This window comes from Strix aluco, chromosome 1, assembly GCF_031877795.1.
Source record: "Strix aluco isolate bStrAlu1 chromosome 1, bStrAlu1.hap1, whole genome shotgun sequence".
NCBI classification, from domain to species: domain Eukaryota; kingdom Metazoa; phylum Chordata; class Aves; order Strigiformes; family Strigidae; genus Strix; species Strix aluco.
This window is the reverse complement of record NC_133931.1, coordinates 156,306,745-156,324,918: the sequence shown is the minus strand read 5'-3', so window position 1 is coordinate 156,324,918 and position 18,174 is coordinate 156,306,745. Positions and strand designations below refer to the sequence as shown.

The 18,174-nt window shown below is 40.6% G+C and overlaps 1 protein-coding gene across 3 annotated transcripts; it reads left to right on the top strand.

Moving 5' to 3' along the window:
- Positions 1-396: 396 nt before the first annotated feature.
- MLH1 (mutL homolog 1) lies at positions 397-17,319 on the top strand. 3 transcript variants are annotated; one of them, XM_074841670.1, is made up of 19 exons: positions 397-869; positions 1,615-1,705; positions 1,841-1,939; positions 3,020-3,093; positions 4,185-4,257; positions 5,148-5,239; positions 6,539-6,581; positions 7,193-7,281; positions 8,909-9,021; positions 9,598-9,691; positions 10,221-10,374; positions 11,100-11,458; positions 12,197-12,345; positions 13,377-13,485; positions 14,300-14,363; positions 14,900-15,064; positions 15,827-15,919; positions 16,279-16,392; positions 16,912-17,319. In XM_074841670.1, exons 1-19 carry the CDS (start codon positions 400-402, stop codon positions 17,077-17,079), a joined length of 2,613 nt encoding a protein of 870 aa, XP_074697771.1. In that variant the 5' UTR covers positions 397-399; the 3' UTR covers positions 17,080-17,319. The 3 variants fall into 3 exon arrangements, with proteins under 3 accessions (XP_074697771.1, XP_074697781.1, XP_074697790.1); XM_074841680.1 differs by lacking the exons at positions 397-869; positions 1,615-1,705; positions 1,841-1,939; ... (2 more) ...; positions 5,148-5,239; positions 6,539-6,581 and having other exon boundaries at positions 9,598-9,666; XM_074841689.1 differs by lacking the exons at positions 397-869; positions 1,615-1,705; positions 1,841-1,939; ... (3 more) ...; positions 6,539-6,581; positions 9,598-9,691.
- The last annotated feature ends 855 nt before the right edge of the window (positions 17,320-18,174 follow it).

Sequence of the window (18,174 nt, the reverse complement as noted above, 5' to 3'; positions counted from 1 at the left end):
CACCCCCGGTCAGAGGCGCCCCGCCCCCCGCCGCTGCCCACACCTCAGGGCCGTGACCGGGGACGTACTGCGGGACACGCTCTCGGTCACACAACCCAGTGCGCACCCGCCCCGCACACCGCACGCCGCCGGCCCGGACCGCACGGCGAGGAAGCACGGCCTCACGCACCGCGACCTCCCGCCGCCAGGCGGCGCGCTCCTCCCCGGCGGCCGCACGCACGCACGCACGCACGCACTCACGCACGCACGCCTCGCTGCGCGCCCCTGCTTCGCCCCGCCCCCGCAGCACCGCTCCGCCCCCGCGCCGCTCAGCCAATCGCCGCGGGGCCTCGTGGTCCCAACGCCCTCCCCGCCCCCGTCCGTGTTTATTTTTGCCGCGGGAAGGAAGCAGGCCGTGTGATGGGCACTTGCGTCGCCCAATCGGAGAGCCGTCCGCTCGAGGGGGCGGGGGGCGGGAAGCGGCGGTTTGGCGGGAGCGGGGCCGTGCGGCCTTTCCCCTCAGCCCCCCTCAAGGCGGCTGCCCCGCTCCCTCCTCCTCCGCGTCGTCAGCTCCTTGTACCCTTCTTCCGGCCTCCGCTCGGCTTCCCGCTGGCCCACGGGGGCCCTCTGGTGCCCCCTCCCGGGTTCCCCGGCCCCGGAGTAGCCCCAGCCCCCCCTCTCCCCTCAGAGACCCGTTTTTTGGGGCTGCCCGAGCAGCCGGTCTCGGCTCAGGCGCCCTTCCCGCCCGGCAGCTGCCCGAGCCGGGCTCCTGTGACGGCGCCGATGGCCGGCGTGATCCGGCGGCTGGATGAAGCTGTGGTGAACCGCATCGCGGCCGGCGAGGTCATCCAGAGACCGGCCAACGCCATCAAGGAGATGATCGAAAACTGGTAACGCGGGGCCCGCCCCTCCTGCCCCGCCGGCGGCTGCCGGGGGCGCTGGGCCGCAGCCTGGCCTTGCTCGGGGTGGGCGGGGAGCTGTTCCGGGGCCCTCCTCGGACGTGGGGCGGGGGTTGAGGGCGCTGGGCGCGCTATGGCTGCTGTCACCGCTTCCAGCCGCCGGCGCGTAAGGAGGGGTGCGCCCAAGTTGGGGTGCTGAGGAGAGAGAATCCGTGGGTGCTCGTACTGAATGCACAGGGGGACAACGCCGTTCGAGAAGACTTTCTAAATTTGTGTTTGGGTTTGTTTTGTTGTTGCTTAGCTTCTGAATCATTTGCTTTCAGCGTCAGGTTAATAACTTGGTTATTTGTTTTGAAGATTAAGTCTGTCTGGGATTAAAATAGCTGCCTTTTCCCTAGTAAGTGTAGTGAGCTGTATCAGCTCTGTGAAAGCGAGCAGCAGAGTCTGCAGTAGGTTTCAGTAATGGGTAGAGAAGGTCTACTTGTTGGACAATTTTTAAATTCCTGAAAGTTCTCCATAGTTGTTGTGGATGGTGATTTAGAATAATAATCACTGTACTTAAGAAAAAAAAGGAAAGAGGCAGTAAGGATATATTTGAAGCAAAATTAATTCTGAGTGATAAGAAGAACAGAAACAAATTATCACTCATGAGAAAAATTCAATTTTAAATCAAAGTCATGTAGCCCTTTGTTCTCTAGAATTGCTGTTCTCTACAATGCTTTCTTGTTTTTTGCAGTTTGGATGCTAAATCTACGAGTATCCAGGTAGTAGTTAAAGAAGGTGGTCTGAAGCTCATCCAGGTCCAAGATAATGGCTGTGGTATCAGAGTGAGTAAATGAAGTTGGCAGCTGTATGCTGATGCTTAATACTACCTTTTAAAATTTATTTCTATTTATTAATGTTTCTGATCTTGAAAAAGTTGGAAAGGGGAGGTGACTTATTACTTTGTCCCTTTCACATAGAAAGAAGATCTGGATATTGTATGTGAGAGATTTACAACAAGTAAACTGCAAAAATTTGAAGACTTGGCTAGTATTTCTACATACGGTTTTAGGGGAGAGGTAAGTTCTTCATCAAGATTTTGAAACTGTTGTTTGTTGTTACCCTGTTGTAGTGGGGTTTACATACTGTCTCATTCCTAATACTCTTTACAGAATTTTCTGAGAGAGTCTGCTATGTGAATATAATTCAAAATACATTTCTATGTCTTTCAAGGTTAGATGGATGCCTAGGGAGAGGTACATATTATTTTTTGCTTTCTGGAGTAAGATTTTTTTTTTTTTTTAAAAAGTAAACCAAGGCCTGTCTTCTCAATGCTTCAGGAACCTACAGGTGAAAGATTTGAGTGGAAGGTGAATCTCTGGTGTCAGACATTTGTCTAAATACAATACTTAAAACTAAATGTTTGAAATGGACATTTGTCTTCCTTTGCTTTTGCTATTAGTCAAAATTAGTATTTCTGACCCCTCATATGTACTAGTTCTCCGTATCCTCAGAGGCTGTGTCTGAAGGAACAGTGCGGGATGGGTTCTGCTTTCCCCTCCAGATGGACAGCAAGATATAGGAGTACTTTGGCTGTGCTCAGCTACATAGATCCTTGCATGCTCTGGAGAACAGACTCCCCGAGGCCTCTCCTCACACGCTTTCAACGTAATCAGCTCCACAGCCAGTGGAGTCTGGTCCTGAGGCTGGTTTCAGCAGGCTGTGCAGACATATCCATTGAGTTTTTCAGGAAAACCATTGTAACCAAAGTTTGTAATATTGCCTACAGCCAGAAGAAAAACTTGGGCAGGGATTAGAGGGTAATGGCCGAAACCTCTCAGCTGTTTTTTGTTAACATGAAAGAAAGGGCACAACTGTAATAACTTTGCAAATTTCTTTTAGTTATGTCACACGGTTAGCTGCTTGCATTGTCAGAGATAATGAAATTTTCTAGAAAAGCTAAAAGAAGGTCCTGGATAAAAGTCAGTGTTACAGGTACTAAAATTTGTTAAAGATTTACTGACCTGCAATTTTCTTGTAAGCGTATTTATTAATTATTTCCAAGTGGTATAGCGAAATTCAGGGATGCTGTTTAAAGTGTGGATGCTCCTCAGTGGCCTCCAGCACAAGGTTTACAAAGATGCTTTCTCTTTCTCTAGGCATTGGCTAGCATCAGTCATGTCGCCCATGTGACAGTAACAACTAAAACAGCTGATGCAAAGTGTGCATACAGGTATGCTACCTATCGTCCAGGGGACTTCTGCTGCATGCAGTAATGAACGGATGTATTTAATTATCTTTTCAGTGCTGTTAGGAGGAGGGTGGGGTAAGGAATTAAGTGTTTCTGGGGTAGTTACAAAAAAGATCCAGAATGTGAGAAAATGTAGTTTGAGATATTTTATTCCAGACCATAAAGGTAAGCTTTAGCTAAACAATGTATTTTAAAAGTTGAGAGTAGTAGAGGATCTTAAAGGGAATTCGACTTCAGCAGTCAGTGTAAGGTAAACTTTCATCTTTTTCTCCATTTCAGGATAAAATGATGTATATACACAGTCAGCATGTGTTGCAAATTGTCTAAGTCTCTGAGCATTAGTTTGCTTTTGTATGGTGCCTAATCCTATAGAAGAAAAGGTTTTGAATATTCTTCTGAAAACTTACTCTGAATATATGCAAGCCTATCCATTAATTCCTCAGCTACTTTTAAGAAAAAGAGGAGGAAAAAAAAAAAGAGACACTTTGCATCTTTGTTTTTCAAAAGATTGTGTGACTATGGTCTTTCTTGCAATAAGTTTGTAGGGTATGTGAGAGGGGAAAAAAAAAGTACGCCCTTTGAAATTATGCACCTGTATCACTTGCTGAAAGACCTATGTGGGTCAGAAATCTCTTGTGCTCAAAATCCTGTTACAGACAAAAAGGAAATAGATCTTATATGTAAAGTCGAGAATTTCTTATTAGTACTACTGAAGTGTGAAGTCTAGTGGAAGAATTATTATTAGTCCAGGGCTAGCTATTGAAGAAAAATAAAATACAATAATCCTGCCTTTCCAGGAAATGTCTCAGTAATACAATTTCAAAACACATATCCTGTTACCTGCCCCTCTTTCTCTGCTGCTGTTCCCACTCTCCCACTGCCCCTCTGGGTCCTACGGTCAGGCAGCTTTCCTCTGGCAGAAAGGTGGGGGGGTTGCAGCCAATTCTCAGTGTCCCAGGTTCTTTGCTGGAAGGAGTGTGATGATGATGGGATTTCTGTTGTCTTCTCCCTTTGCCTGTGTCTGACCCCCTGTAAATCTAGATGTCTGACAACTTTTTGTATTTTCTGCCTAGAGCTGCTTACAGTGATGGAAAAATTAAAGCCCCTCCGAAACCCTGTGCTGGAAACCAAGGAACTCAGATCACAGTAGGTTTTTGTGCCTGTTCTCTCTTGTCCCTTTTCTGTTCCCCAGTGGTTGTGCTTGCACCACTTATGGTATGTGTTTACATTGTAAGGTATGTGACAGTATCACGTTGTAGAATATTTTCCAAATGGTGTGTGGTTTTGTTGGGTTTTTTGTTTTGTTTTCTTCACCAAAGACAGCAAGGTAAATTTTAGAAGATCCTCTTTTTTTTTTTTTTTTTTTTTTTTCTTCCTTCTGAGGATAGCATCGTCATTTACTATCAGAAATATTTGGTAATCCTCCTGGACTGCTGAAAGCCTCAGTGGACAGTTTGGGCTACAAGAAGCTCAGAATATGGAGGAGTGGTCTGTGTTGTATGAGCCAGGGTGGGAAGATGAGGGCCGGCACGGGAAACTGCAGAACCGCTGTTTGGTTTTCAGTCATATCTCTCACATATACCACGTTTTGAATGTGGGTTGGGGTTAGGATTGGCATTAGGATTATGAAGAATAAGGAGCTCAGAATGGGAAGGTTTTACTACATTAACAGCCTTGATTGCAGCAACTGTTTTAACATTCATTTGCATTTCATTAAAACAGGGTGTAATCAGGGAATCCATTGTCATCTGCAGAGGAAGGTCTATAACTTGCACTGAAAAGCGAGCTGTAGAGTTGTTTTATTATTGGTAAAAATACTGATGTGCCCAAATATTTGAAAACATACATTTCTCTGGAGTTGGGTTTTGTTAGGTGAACCTAAGCAGGTGAGGAATGAATTGAATGTTGATCCTTCATAAACTGAAATATTCTTAGAGAATTTTGTAGTATCTATCAGGAAGATGGACTTAGATTAATTATATAATAAAAGAATATTTTTGTAAAATGCTTTTTAATGGTCATCTTTTTCTCTGTAGGTTGAAGATCTCTTTTACAATGTAAATACAAGGAGGAAAGCTTTAAAAAATCCAAATGAAGAATATGCAAAAATACTAGAAGTTGTTAGCAGGTAAACTGAAATAGGCTCCAATTTCTTATACTGCCATGAGGAGTAATGGGTTTTTTCAGAGGGACTGGCATATGTGTTTGGTGTAATTTGTTTTTGTTTTTTAAGTGTTTGTTAGCGTAAGATGTCAGATAACAGTCCAATTTGATACGGAGAATCCAGAGGGGAAAACAGCATACTCAGTCTATGACAATTATTAGTAAGGATTCCAGCAAATAAATGGTGATAGACTTGAATGAGTGAACTCCCAATAAACTTGGGCTGAATAGAATCCAAGTAAAAATTGTGCAGGAGCATTGAGGTTTGGCTGGATGTGAAAAAGCTGACTGGCAATTTCATGTCCTCAAAAAAGAAATTGTATCACTTCAGCTACCAGATGTTCCCTTCCTGGATCCCTTTGTTGCATCTTTTGCCAGGTGCAGGGGCTTTGCAAGCAGGATCTACACAATTTAACCAAAATAGCTGCTTTGCACTTTTGGTAAACACAAAAGCTAGCAAAGAGTATCAAGCCTGTGTGCTAAGTGTTACAGCCTGCTCCCCGAATGAGCTACTTACGAGTCTCTGCTGGCCAGGCAGACTTCAGCCAGGGGGTGAAGGGTCAGGTCCTGCTGCTCCGTGGAACAGGCTGATCTGAAGTCTTGCCAAGTTACAGGCTTCCAACTCGCTGGTGCTTTTTTCCGTTAGGATTTTGCATCTTTTATTTTTTTTTTTACCTCTGGAGGTTTTGAGTTACTAACTGTCCCAGTCTGAACAGTCTAACCTTGGTCTGCGTTTTTGCGTTTCTTATCTTGCAAGGTTCTACGGTGTGTCCTTTCTCATGACTTAGCAACTTCCCTGGAAGTTTGAGCCAAGGTTATGCAACTGTAGCGTATCAGAACTTGGCCCTGGGGTCAGAGACAGCTGAGCCATCTGGGTAGGGGAAGTTAGAAGGGTGAGCCAGACTTTTCAGATTCTTCTTTTTAGTGGTTCAGACTCGATTCTGTTATACTGAGGGGGTTTTGTGCTGCTCTTCTAGTTAAACCTATGCAATGAAACTGAACCAACTAGGTCTGTAGAAGTTGATCAGGTTTTTTTGAGGAATAAGCTAAGCTCATTCTTGAATTTCATATGGTTACAGGTGAGTTATAAATAGAAAAGATTTATTTTTATGGCCATTTAGTCTACAGCTCAATTTGACTCAAATCACATTGCTGTGTAACAGGAAGTGAAATAGTTTGCCCCTGTTACTAGTCACTTTTTGGCATTCAGGGAAGGTAACCTTTTCTTTCACATACTGCAGCCTTATGTTTATCCGTTTTTCAGGTATGCCATCCATAACTCGGGCATCAGCTTTTCGGCTAAAAAGGTATGTAAATAAAGTCTTTAAGTTCACTGTGTGTCTGTGTATATGTGTAATATGTGTATCTGAAAATGCCAGAAAACTTGCCCTGCATCTTTTGCAGTGGGACTGGTGTACAGAGCCTTCCCCTGTACTGAAATGTCCAAGTGTACATTGATGCAGTTTGGATAGAGAGCATATTAGTTAAAAGTAAACAGGACAAAAATATATTTCTCGGGAGTTTTGAGTTTTCTATGTGGTCAACGTTTTGTTTTAGCTTTGTGAGCTGTTTCAACTTCTTTTGAGAGTCTGGTTACTAATTATGAAAGCGGATGGGGTAGAGTACCTTCGTTCTGAGGCATTCTTGATAATTATTTACTCAACTGCTTATGTTCCTCACTTTCAAAGATGGAGTTGCTGGCCTGAATGGGTTGATGTCATCTAGCAAATCATGTATTCCTGTGCCATTTACCATTCATTGTTTTTTTCGGAACACAAATGAATAAATAATAATACAAAACGTTATAATGACATTGTCCCATGCCTTTGTGTTCGAAATGTTATTGTTAAGTTTAATGTATGTCTAAAACTTCATCCAGAACTGTGAATTGATTGATACTCATGTCTGCTCTCTTTAGCAAGGTGATACTGTGTCAGATGTTAGAACCTTATCAAACGCCTCAACAGTGGACAACATCAGGTCCATCTTTGGAAACGCTGTTAGCAGGTATGTCGATGTCAAGGTTCCTTTTGACAGGAAATTTTCTAGTAAATCTCCCTCCCCTTTCTCTTTTAAAGAAGATGGGCTGTGCTGACTTTTCCTGCTTCCTTCAAGGTGAGTTACAGAGAAGAGGGAGTGTTGCAATAATAGAGCTCTCCCTTGTCTTGCAGAATGTGTGACTTTTTTTTAGTATCTCAGAGGAAAGAGGGAGGTTGCAAAGCTGTTCCTTTAATGCACTAGAAGGGAACCATCTGCTTATAGCTTTCTGTGTGCTCATTTAAAAAGAGCAAGCTGTACCTGTGTTCTCTACAAGTTCCTAGCCTCTTCCTATGCCATGAAAATCTTGCAACTTCTTACCACAGTCTGCTATCTGATACATTTTGAAGTCTCCTCAGATTTGTTTTTCTGAAGTCTTATAGTTTAATATTTTGACAAAAGCTACATTAGCTGAGGCTGAGTAAACCAGGCAGAAAAGTTGAAAGCGAATAAAAACAATCATCTTTTGAAAATATACCTGCCACTTCAGGAAAAAGTCTCTATCTGTAAGACATTCAGCTGTGAAGAACTCATTGAATGGACTTGTGGAATGGATTTGTCCCACCAGTACTTGGGTGTCAGTTTGATTCAGTTAATAAAGTCACACTTCTCATGTAAGGAATGTAACTTTTAATAGATGGAAACACCTTTATGAAACACAGCAAACTAGAGAGGCTGTTTAGTGGTAAGGTTTGCAGTGTTGTTTGTATTTCTTTTGTTATGCATTTGGTTTTGTTTGCTGCTAATGCCTGCTTGGTACAGTTTTTCCTTTGCACAGTTTGAATAAATGGTCCATTTCCACTTAAATGTTTTGATTCTATGTTTTCAAGTGAAACTTTTGTTTTAGCCAATTTAAGATGGTGATTAGTCTACCTTGTTATTTTGACTTAAAAAATGAACACAAATAAAAATGGCACTCGGTATATATTGAGGTTGAATTGGAAATAAGTACCCTGTAAGACTTTTCTGTGTTAACTTTAAAAGTTGGTATAATGCCTTGCTAGAGAGCTGTGCTCACAAACTAACAAAGTGGATTTCCTTGACTAATGAATCATGAAAACTATAAAAACTATTATGAGAATTGTTAATGTCAGGTTCTGTATGCATGAGCAAGAAAAAATTTTTTACATCTTTGACTTCTTAACAGCCTACCAATAAATTTTAGACTGGCAGAAGTGGACAGAGTAGTTCAAGAAAAAGAATGTTCTTCCCTGGCTGCTGACAGTTTTGAAGTGTCCTTGTCTGTCACTGTCAATGACTTAAAACAGTGAAATGCATATTAGAATTATCAATAGATGTTTATAATACTATGGATACTGTGATGTGTTAAGGTATTAAAAAGATAATGTGGATAGTTTTACAGACTCTGATCATACAGTGTTACTAGTTTACACTTACTTAGAAAGAAGGAACACTGCAGTTCAGGTTAAATATTTTTTGTGGCTTGGCAATGGAAGTTTGAACTCTCAAATAATTCCAATGTTTTCATTAACTGTGATATAAATAGAATATAGAACAATATATCGCTAGTCATGAGTACTGTTTGAAATTTGCATCAACAGAAGAATTAATTTTTTGTGTGTGGTACTGTCAATAGGGAACTGATAGAAGTGGGCTGTGAAGATGCAAGTCTGGCCTTTAAAATGAAAGGCTACATCACGAATGCAAACTACTCTGTGAAGAAATGCATATTTTTACTCTTCATAAACCGTAAGTTTAGGAAAAAAAAGGCAGCATTTTGTACAGTCATATGTTACTTATGTAATATTCAGAAGAACAAAAGTTTCTGAAGAGCTACAAAATGTATGAACATTCTTAAAAACACTGAAAAATAAGTATTACGGTTAATTGTAGATCTTAAGGTGTTTTTCTGTTTGCAGTGTGCATCATGCTTTGCACTCTGGTGGAAAGCAGCTAAGACTGGGCCTAAAGAAATTTAAGCTTGTGAAGTATCGAGGTTATGATTGTGTCCTGCCAACTTACACAGAGTAGTCTCTCCGTTCTGTAGCAACACTGACATGGGATGCAACAAACCTTGACTGTGAAATAATGAAGGTTATTTCAGAATTTGTGGAAAAAAACCACTTCTAAATATAAAACATATTAAGAAGATACTGCCTATTCCTGGTTTTATATGAAGAATAAATAGGTCTCAGAAAAAACGGGTGTAATGGATGCCCTTTGAAGATACAAAGCGTGAAGATGTTGGCCTGAAGGAGGAGTTGGGCACTGTGCAATGTATTTCAGTGGGCCTCTTTGAAAAGAGCATTTTGTTCTGTGTTTCAGATCGATTGGTAGAGTCAGCCGCTTTGCGGAAAGCCATAGAAACGGTTTATGCTGCTTATTTGCCAAAAAGTACGCATCCATTCCTATACTTAAGGTAAAGTAATAGGAAGAAGTAGCCTTTTAATACTATGTTGCAGGATATAGGTAGGGTGAGTAGGTTTAGAAGGATGTTTGTGTTCTTGATACTAGTGTTAAGCATTGCACTGAGGTAATTAATTGCCAGACAGGAGATAATTAAATCACATAACAGAAATCTTAAGACAGGCCTTGTTTTCAGAAGTACTGTCTGGAATTTCAGCCTTAAGTCCTTTAACTCACAAGACACTGCAAGTAAAAGATATTTCTAAAACCTGGTTTTTGTAGTAGTACAATGGAGAGATTGGTTTAAGCTTACCTATGTAAGCTGATTGTGGTGAGTTTGGAATAGAGTTCTTCAGATTAATTATTTTTTAATATACCAGGCAAATCTGACTGTAGTGCAACTTTAGCAGGTTTCAGGGCCATTTTGACTTGGAGTTGCATGGAGTAATGCTCCAAGCCTGACAAGTTCTGTACTGAACCAATTTGTACCCTCTGCCATCCATGGGAAATTTTAGGTTAACTTCTTTTAAAATGTTTTCTAGCCTGGAAATAGCCCCTCAGAACGTAGATGTGAATGTGCACCCTACAAAACACGAGGTCCACTTCCTTCATGAGGACAGTATTCTGGAGCGTGTGCAACAGCACGTAGAGAGCAAGTTATTGGGGTCTAATTCTTCAAGGATGTACTTCACTCAGGTGAGAACGTGTCTGAAGTGACTACAGCTCTGCACTATTTAAACTATTGTGGATACGTTTACTGTGTTCCATAGTACAATCTGTGCAGTGATTGAGAGTCATCAGCGTTATGCTGGTACCTTGAGATCTTTGTTCTATGTTTCAGGGATGAAATTGCTTTAATATACCAATGTTAACAATATGGCGAGAGAGGAAAAAGTGTACGAAAACAGTTTAAGTACCTTTCTGTCAAGTATCTGATTGGTCTTTTTGATTTTCCAAGTATATTAGCCTTCACATGTGGTAAATTGTTTTTTATTCTGCCCCTGGTTTATGTGACAGTCATGTGACTGAGGAAATTGTTCTATGTATTTGACGACACTTTGGATTTAATCTAACCAGAAAAAAATCAGGAAGGTTTCTTAATCTCTCTCTATGTGGAGCATAGCATACGAATTATAACTATTTAAAAAAACCCCCAAATTTCCTTGTGATTTTTTTCCGTTAAAGATTTTCCCTTTGAGACAAAGGAACGCTAACTTTAACTGCCAAGATGATGGCATTCACGCTATATGGATAGCAAGTGCAAAGCTTGTGGCCTGTTTTAAGCAGTTAACACTGTTTCTGGGGTTTGAAAGTTACTTGCCCCTGAGCAGTAAGATGCTGTGAGAAGTGTGACTGATCTTTCTGTTTGTTTTTTTTTCTTGTTGAATCTCTTCTCTTTGCTTCCCTGTATCTGAACGAAGACATTGCTTCCAGGGGCCGACTGTTCTTCCAGTGAGGTGGTAAAATCAGCAGCGAGCTCTTCTGCAGTTACCAAAGGAACCAGTGATAAGGTTTATGCGCATCAGATGGTCCGCACTGATTCCCGAGAGCAGAAATTGGATGCTTTCCTTCAGCCGGTGAACAACCCCCTAAGTACAGGCGCCCCTGAAGCGACGACAGAGGCTACTGCAGGACCTCTGGAGGGTGTGGCCAGGCCACAGGATGCTGAAATGGAAGATGTCAGTGATCGAGTTGAAATGGCAGATGTTCAGGGGGACACAGCGGTGCCTGGGGGGCTGAGCGAAAGTGGACGCCTGTCTCCTGAGACAGTGCCTCCTCGGTAAGTCTCATCCTGCCTGAGGTCATACAGGGTGACCTGTTTATTTCATGGCATGGCCCTGAAACTGAAGATTTTTCTGATCTCTTTGGCCTTTTGCTTTTCAGAAGGAAAAATTTTCCTAGAGTAATTTTCCATGGCATTTTATTGAGAAATTAAACTTCATCTGCAAAATGTAAATTACGGAACTTGTGATAAATTTTGTAACTGGAATGGGATTTCCATGCATACTGAAAGGCAGGAAGCAGTATAAATGATGCCATTAACTTTAGTTTAGGGAGATTGTACTGCTCTGTCTCTCTTTGGAGACCCTCCTCTTGTGGGGGGATAGAAACTACATCATTGAATTTTGCAGACTTTACCCTAGTAAAGATAAAAGAGCTGTAGTATTTTATAGCTCCTGCAGGGGCTGTTAGGAAAGGCCAAAATCTTCTGAGGGAATCTGGTTCCCCTCCTGCCCCCCAGTATTACAGAAAAATTATAATGAAAAAAATTATTAGAAATACCAACATTTTTTGATGTGTCCTTTAGAGCTCAATTTGCTTGGTGCTTAAACAACAGATGTCTGTGATTGGTATTGGAGAGGCTTAAATTCTCTTATGAACTACCTTTTCCTAACAAATTGTGCCTCGGAAGTAAAATAAAGGAGTCTTTAACGTACAGCATGTGAATTTAGAATCCCATCTGTTGGTGTGTTTTGCCTAAGCGATAGGAGAATTGAGAATTGTTTTGGTATTGCAGAAAGAGACCACGGGAAGACATGGACATAGAAATGGAGAAAGATGACAGCAGGAAGGACATGACTGCTGCCTGCACCCCTAGAAGAAGAATCATCAATTTGACCAGTGTATTGACTCTCCAGGAGGAAATTAGTAACCAGGCACATGCAAGTAAGCAAGCCTTTTGCTTCTCAAGGTTGTTGTTATTCCACCAACTAAATACTATTGTTTGAACTGCTGAGGAAAACGATATTTAAAAGGTGGCCCAGTCAGCTCACTGTGCTGCTAAGTGAGCTTTTAACAAAAACACGTGTTAAATGTCAGGGGCCAAACTTTGAACAGGCAGCTGCCATACCGAGCCATACTGGAGGACTGTTTTAAAAACTTCCATGTACCTTGTTAGTTGATAGGTGTTTTATGCATTCTAAATATTTTGTCCAAAAATGTCTCAAAATACATGGTAGAACTTGTGCAGCAGCTTGAGGTTGCATCTTGTCTTCACACGTGTAAGAAGTAGCTACAAGAGACCTTTGCAAGAAAGAAATACCATTCTCATGATATTGTATTCCTTTGGAAAAGGTAACAGTGGAATTTGGGTAGTGCAGTGCTTTGTACATGCTGTGACTGCACTGCCAAGCTCCTGTAACGAGCTCTTGTGGAATGCCTAAAATGAACTCTTACTATGGAATCCAACTTCTCATACCTTTTTTTTAAAGTATATATAAGTGAGAAAGCCAGAAACATATTTTGGGAGAGAAAAAAACCTAAATTATGGACGTGCTCTATCACACTTAAGAATTTAGTCTGACAATACTAGATTTTGTGCAAAGTTGGCTTTTACATCTGCAGTTTTCTTTGAAGTATGTTTGTGCTCTGTTACTAATCTCCTGTGGCTAGAAACAAATTCTGAAAGGCTGTTCAAGTCAAACACAGATGTAATTTTTTTAAAAAATTTGCATTTGTAGTTTAACTGTTATATAACTATTCTCACTTATGCTTTAATATATATGTGTATGCACACAAATGATTAATCTTTCAAAACGTGGATAATTGGTAGTACAGCAGGGGTGTAGTAGTGACTGAACAGTAATCTGAGACTTCAATGCTAAAATTACACAAACCACAACTAAATAAACTAGGGCAGAGTTGCAAATATGAAATTACATCCTCTTGTTTCTTCCCCACCCCTTCAATTGTTTCAGATCTTCAGGAGATGCTACATGATCACTCGTTTGTTGGCTGTGTCAGTCCTCAGTGGGCTCTGGCCCAGTATCAGACAAAACTGTATCTTCTCAATACCACAAAACTCAGGTAAAGAAGCTGTTAGACTTGTTGGCAGTTGAAATAAGTACCAATGACCAAGCTAATTAAAAGAAGGAAGAAAATGACAGGAAAAACATAATTTTCTTGTTGCCTATCCAAAAAGTCATGAGGCTAAAGATGAAGCAGTCTGTTCAGAACAGTGGAAACAAGTCTGGCACACTTGGGAGAAGCTGCAGGGAATCGGTGCGATGAAAATGCCAGCTACTGTATTGTGTGCTCACAGACTGGGGGAAGGGAAAGACATTCTGTTTGCTTCGTGATCATCTACCACAGCAACTGGTCTACAGCACACTGTTAAAGATGAGCAAGCAGAGGCTTCAAAAGAGACGTACAAAATGTTGTATGTAAAATGTTAAGAGGAGCTGCAGGACATGATCATAACACAAAGTTTGTGTTTTTGCATATGCAGCCTTACGGGGCTGGCTACATAAATTTTGTAACAAATCAGAGGATATCCTTAAGATAGACATGTCTGTCAATTTCCAAGCTCCTGTGAATTTCTTGCAGTGCAGCAAAGGAGTAAAGAGGTATCTGGGAATAAATTGATAGTGGCTGCATGCTTGAGTATGTAACATTTCTATGCCAGTGTGGCTGATGATGTCAGAAACCAAGAATCAGATTTAATGGTAAACATCTCGATAGTCCGTGTGAATCTTAAACAGTTTAGTTTAAGTAAGATCTTTGTTAATATGAATGGATTTGTATGTCTGCTCTTTCCAAGGTGACCCTTACTTTTCCCTCTTAATTATGGTAACTTGGAGATATGTGATCCTGTCTAACTAATTTTTGTACTTCAATTTAGCCAAGAACTCTTCTATCAGATACTTATTTATGACTTTGCAAACTTTGGAGTCTTAAGGTTGTCAGTAAGTATAATTTTACATTATATCCTACATAAAAAGATTTTTTCAAAATTCATTTACAATAAGTCTGTCCTTTCAGCCAAATGTAGAGTTTTACAGGTTGGTTTTTGTCTGCTAAAGAGCAATGTTTTGTTTCTTTTACAGTAAGGATGGAATGTAGAAAACCATTAGTAATTTTGTAGCTACTACTGTAAGTTGTCATCCTGGCTGCTTGTTATTAGTGTCACTTCTATATATTCACCTTGTTGCTTGTTACATTGGGACAAATAATTAATTTGAATGCACAATCTATCAGAAGTAGTGTTGATTGCTAGCGTTTATCCTGTAAGTATCACAGCACTTTGCAGGATTGTGGACAGCACAGAATTATATCAGAAGGATATTCATACTTTTTAGACTGGTTATGATAAGCAGAACTGTTTGCTCTGCAGGCCAGAAACAGTATATTACAGTTAGCTTATAAATGTGAAGGAAAAAGCTGTAGATTTCCAGTAGAGCATGTTCATCATTAACAATGGTTTTGCCTTCTCCATTTTTAGGAGCCAGCTCCTTTGTATGAGCTTTCAATGCTTGCTTTAGAGGATCCTGAAAGTGGCTGGACAGAAGAAGATGGCCCAAAAGAGGGGCTTGCCGAGTACATTGTGGAGTTTCTGAAAAAGAAGACTGAAATGTTGAAAGATTATTTTTCTCTTGAAATTGATGAGGTGACTGCTGCTATTACTTCTGACAGTAAATGAATGGTGGACTTGGCAGTGTGAGGTTTATGGTTGGACTCGATGACCTTAAAGGTCTTTTGACCTTCTACTTTTGGTAACAGATAACCACAGCAGTTTTCTTGCAGTACTTACTAAGAACTATCTCTGGGAAGATTTAGGTGGCTTACCCCCATCATTAAAAAAGCTCAGGACGTATGCTGCTTTTAGAAGGGCACTACACATGAACTTTATATTTAATGAGTTACCAAATAAAAATAATTTAGTCACTGCTTCCATAACTAGAATGCAGATCTCTTATCCAACCAGGTGTGCAGCTTAACTAGCTCTCTAGCCAGGCAGGGCTGCAGCATCCCTATTGCTTCCAATGTGTCCTTTTTTTTTTGTGGCCCAATGCATCCCTTTCTCTACACAAAACTGATCAGCTTCATCAAGGGTCATATAACCCAGACATGTCACTCAGATATTCCCCTGGGAAGTATGATCTCTGTAGTCAGTGGCTAGAGGTGGAGGCGGCGGCTGAATTCAGGTCTTCCTGAGCCGAGTGGCTTAAATCCAGCCCTTGTGAAGTTAAACACCACTACTAACCCTCTTCCTGCAACGTCTACCTGGCATCAGGCTTTAAAAACTTGTAATTTCAGATACCCCCAAGGCTCACTAGGTTTGGTAAGAATCAGTCTTACAGTAAGTTTTCTTGCATGTACTGCAAGAAAGAACATTTTTTTGTACTGAAGCAGCAGCGTTGCCTTGCAGGAAGGAAACCTGATTGGGTTACCACTTCTGATAGACAACTATGTTCCGCCGCTGGAAGGACTGCCCATGTTCATCCTTCGCTTGGCCACAGAGGTATATTCTCTTAATGATTTCTAGTCATTCACAAATGACTTTTTCTATTTGGGAAAGAATGAAGTGAACCAAATTAATTCATCAGAAGCTGCAAAGGAAAGGCTGGAGTTGATTGGTTAAATGTACTGTTAAGACACTCTTGATATGGTTATTGATTAGTGGTGCTTTGCCCCTGTGTTCCTAACTACTGACTGAATGAGCAGATTATTTTGATTTGAAAGCCTTCATTTCTACCATTTTTTGTTCTATACCTTTACCTTTATCCAAGATATTATTATGACTTTTCCATATTAAGAATCTCTATTGAGTCTTAGACTGCTACCTGGATTCTATTAAATTACTTCTTTTTCTTGTAACAGGTAAACTGGGATGAAGAAAAGGAGTGTTTTGAAAGCCTAAGTAAAGAATTAGCTATGTTCTACTCCATTAGAAAGCAATATATAATAGATGAAGCCAACCTGACAACCTCTCAGGTATGAGAATATGTAACAAGTCGTATGAACAACTAACATCAACCAGGAAACTTTTTTTCAACTGTAAACTTCTGGTCCCAACTCTACTTTCAGTGAAGCAAATCAAGTAGCAGTAGGGCAAGAATCTGAAAGAATGTGGCTTAAATTTTCTGCAGTATTGTATGTTTTCAGAGAACCTTTTAACTTTGGGTATTGTAGTGTACTTTAATAATACTACAGTCCTTGGCCTCTGAGTTTGGGGTGTATTTTTTCTAACCTGCTGAGCTATGATAAATTTTCTATAGAAGAATAAGGATGCATATAAATTAAAAATAGTCTGCTTAATCCTTCACTTAAGCTAGCTCATTCTGCAGGTGACTTTCCAGAGCTTAAAATTAACTTGACTGTATAGAATGAACTTCTCTAATTTTAAAATCAATGTAGTCTTACATAATAAAGTTTCTTAAGGAGTGCTCTCCTCTAATAAAAGAGAATTTAAGTTTAATTATTTGTCCTTTTTTTTTTTTTACTGTATTTCAGAATGAAGATTCTGACTCCAGTTCAACCACATGGAAATGGACAGTGGAACATGTACTTTACAAAGCTTTTAGGACTCATCTTTTACCTCCTAAACACTTCACAGAAGATGGGAACATTTTGCAGCTTGCTAACCTGCCTGACCTCTACAAAGTCTTTGAGAGATGTTGAGCAAGTAGTTAGTGGAGACTGGTGCATATCTAAAAAATGTTCATGCTACATTCTGTTTTACTCAGTAGCTGATAAAGCTGGACTTGATGGAGGAAAGAAAAAGGGGTTTTAATATCATGCTAACACAATAGCAAATGGTCAATTTTTCTTCTGTTGATCAAAGAACAAAAATTGTTTTAGCTATATCTAAACCCAACTGAAGTTCCTAAAATAAAATCTCCACTTATGCTTTGAGTTTCACTATTGTGCACTATGTGAATTGAATACAACTACTGAAGAAAATTCTTGTGGACTGTGGAAGGTGTTCAAATGAAGTCATGCACCTAGATGAAGTTCAGAGGTTTAAGGGAACTTGCACCTCCTACCCTAGATGCATTTTTCTCATGGAGTTTACTATTTGGTTAGGAACATTTCAGCACTGTTAAATGATAGGTTTTATTTTGTTCTTCTAATGATTTATTCTTACTTGCATCCTCTGAAACAGATCTTGAATATTCTGAAGTGACATAAGTGATAGACTTGATCCTGGCTTATTTTTTTTCATCCAGCATTCCCAGAAGGGAATTTTAGGAACAGCATACTGAAGCCACTGTGACCACTTACTGCCTTCAATGTGTATTGATCTTCAGTGTGAAGGAAGATGGACTGCATACACACACTTACAGACCTGTTATTTGGAGCAAAGAGGCAGGTGATGATTTTACTATTGAGGCTTGAGGGTAAGTAAAGTAAAATAGCTGTGAAGGTATTCTCAAAACATCTGCTTAAATGTAGCTCTTGCAGATTTTGATAGCATCACTTCCACCTCTTCCTCCCCTTTCCCCTTGTACTGCCCCCAGACTGGTGTATATTTGGTGCTGTAGCCTCAGCTCCAACAGGATGATTAAGCCAGTGATGATGTTCACAACTCAAGCCCACCTTTAATAAATGATCTCCCAGCTCACTTGCAATGTCTTATACCCAGAACTGGGAAGATAAAAGAAATCCTGCATCCACACAGCCCTAGAGAGTGTTGAACATGGTATCCACCTGCAATTCCTGGGGCTCATCAAGTTCAAGGCTGTGAGTTTGACAGCTGTGGGGGCTTACAAGCCC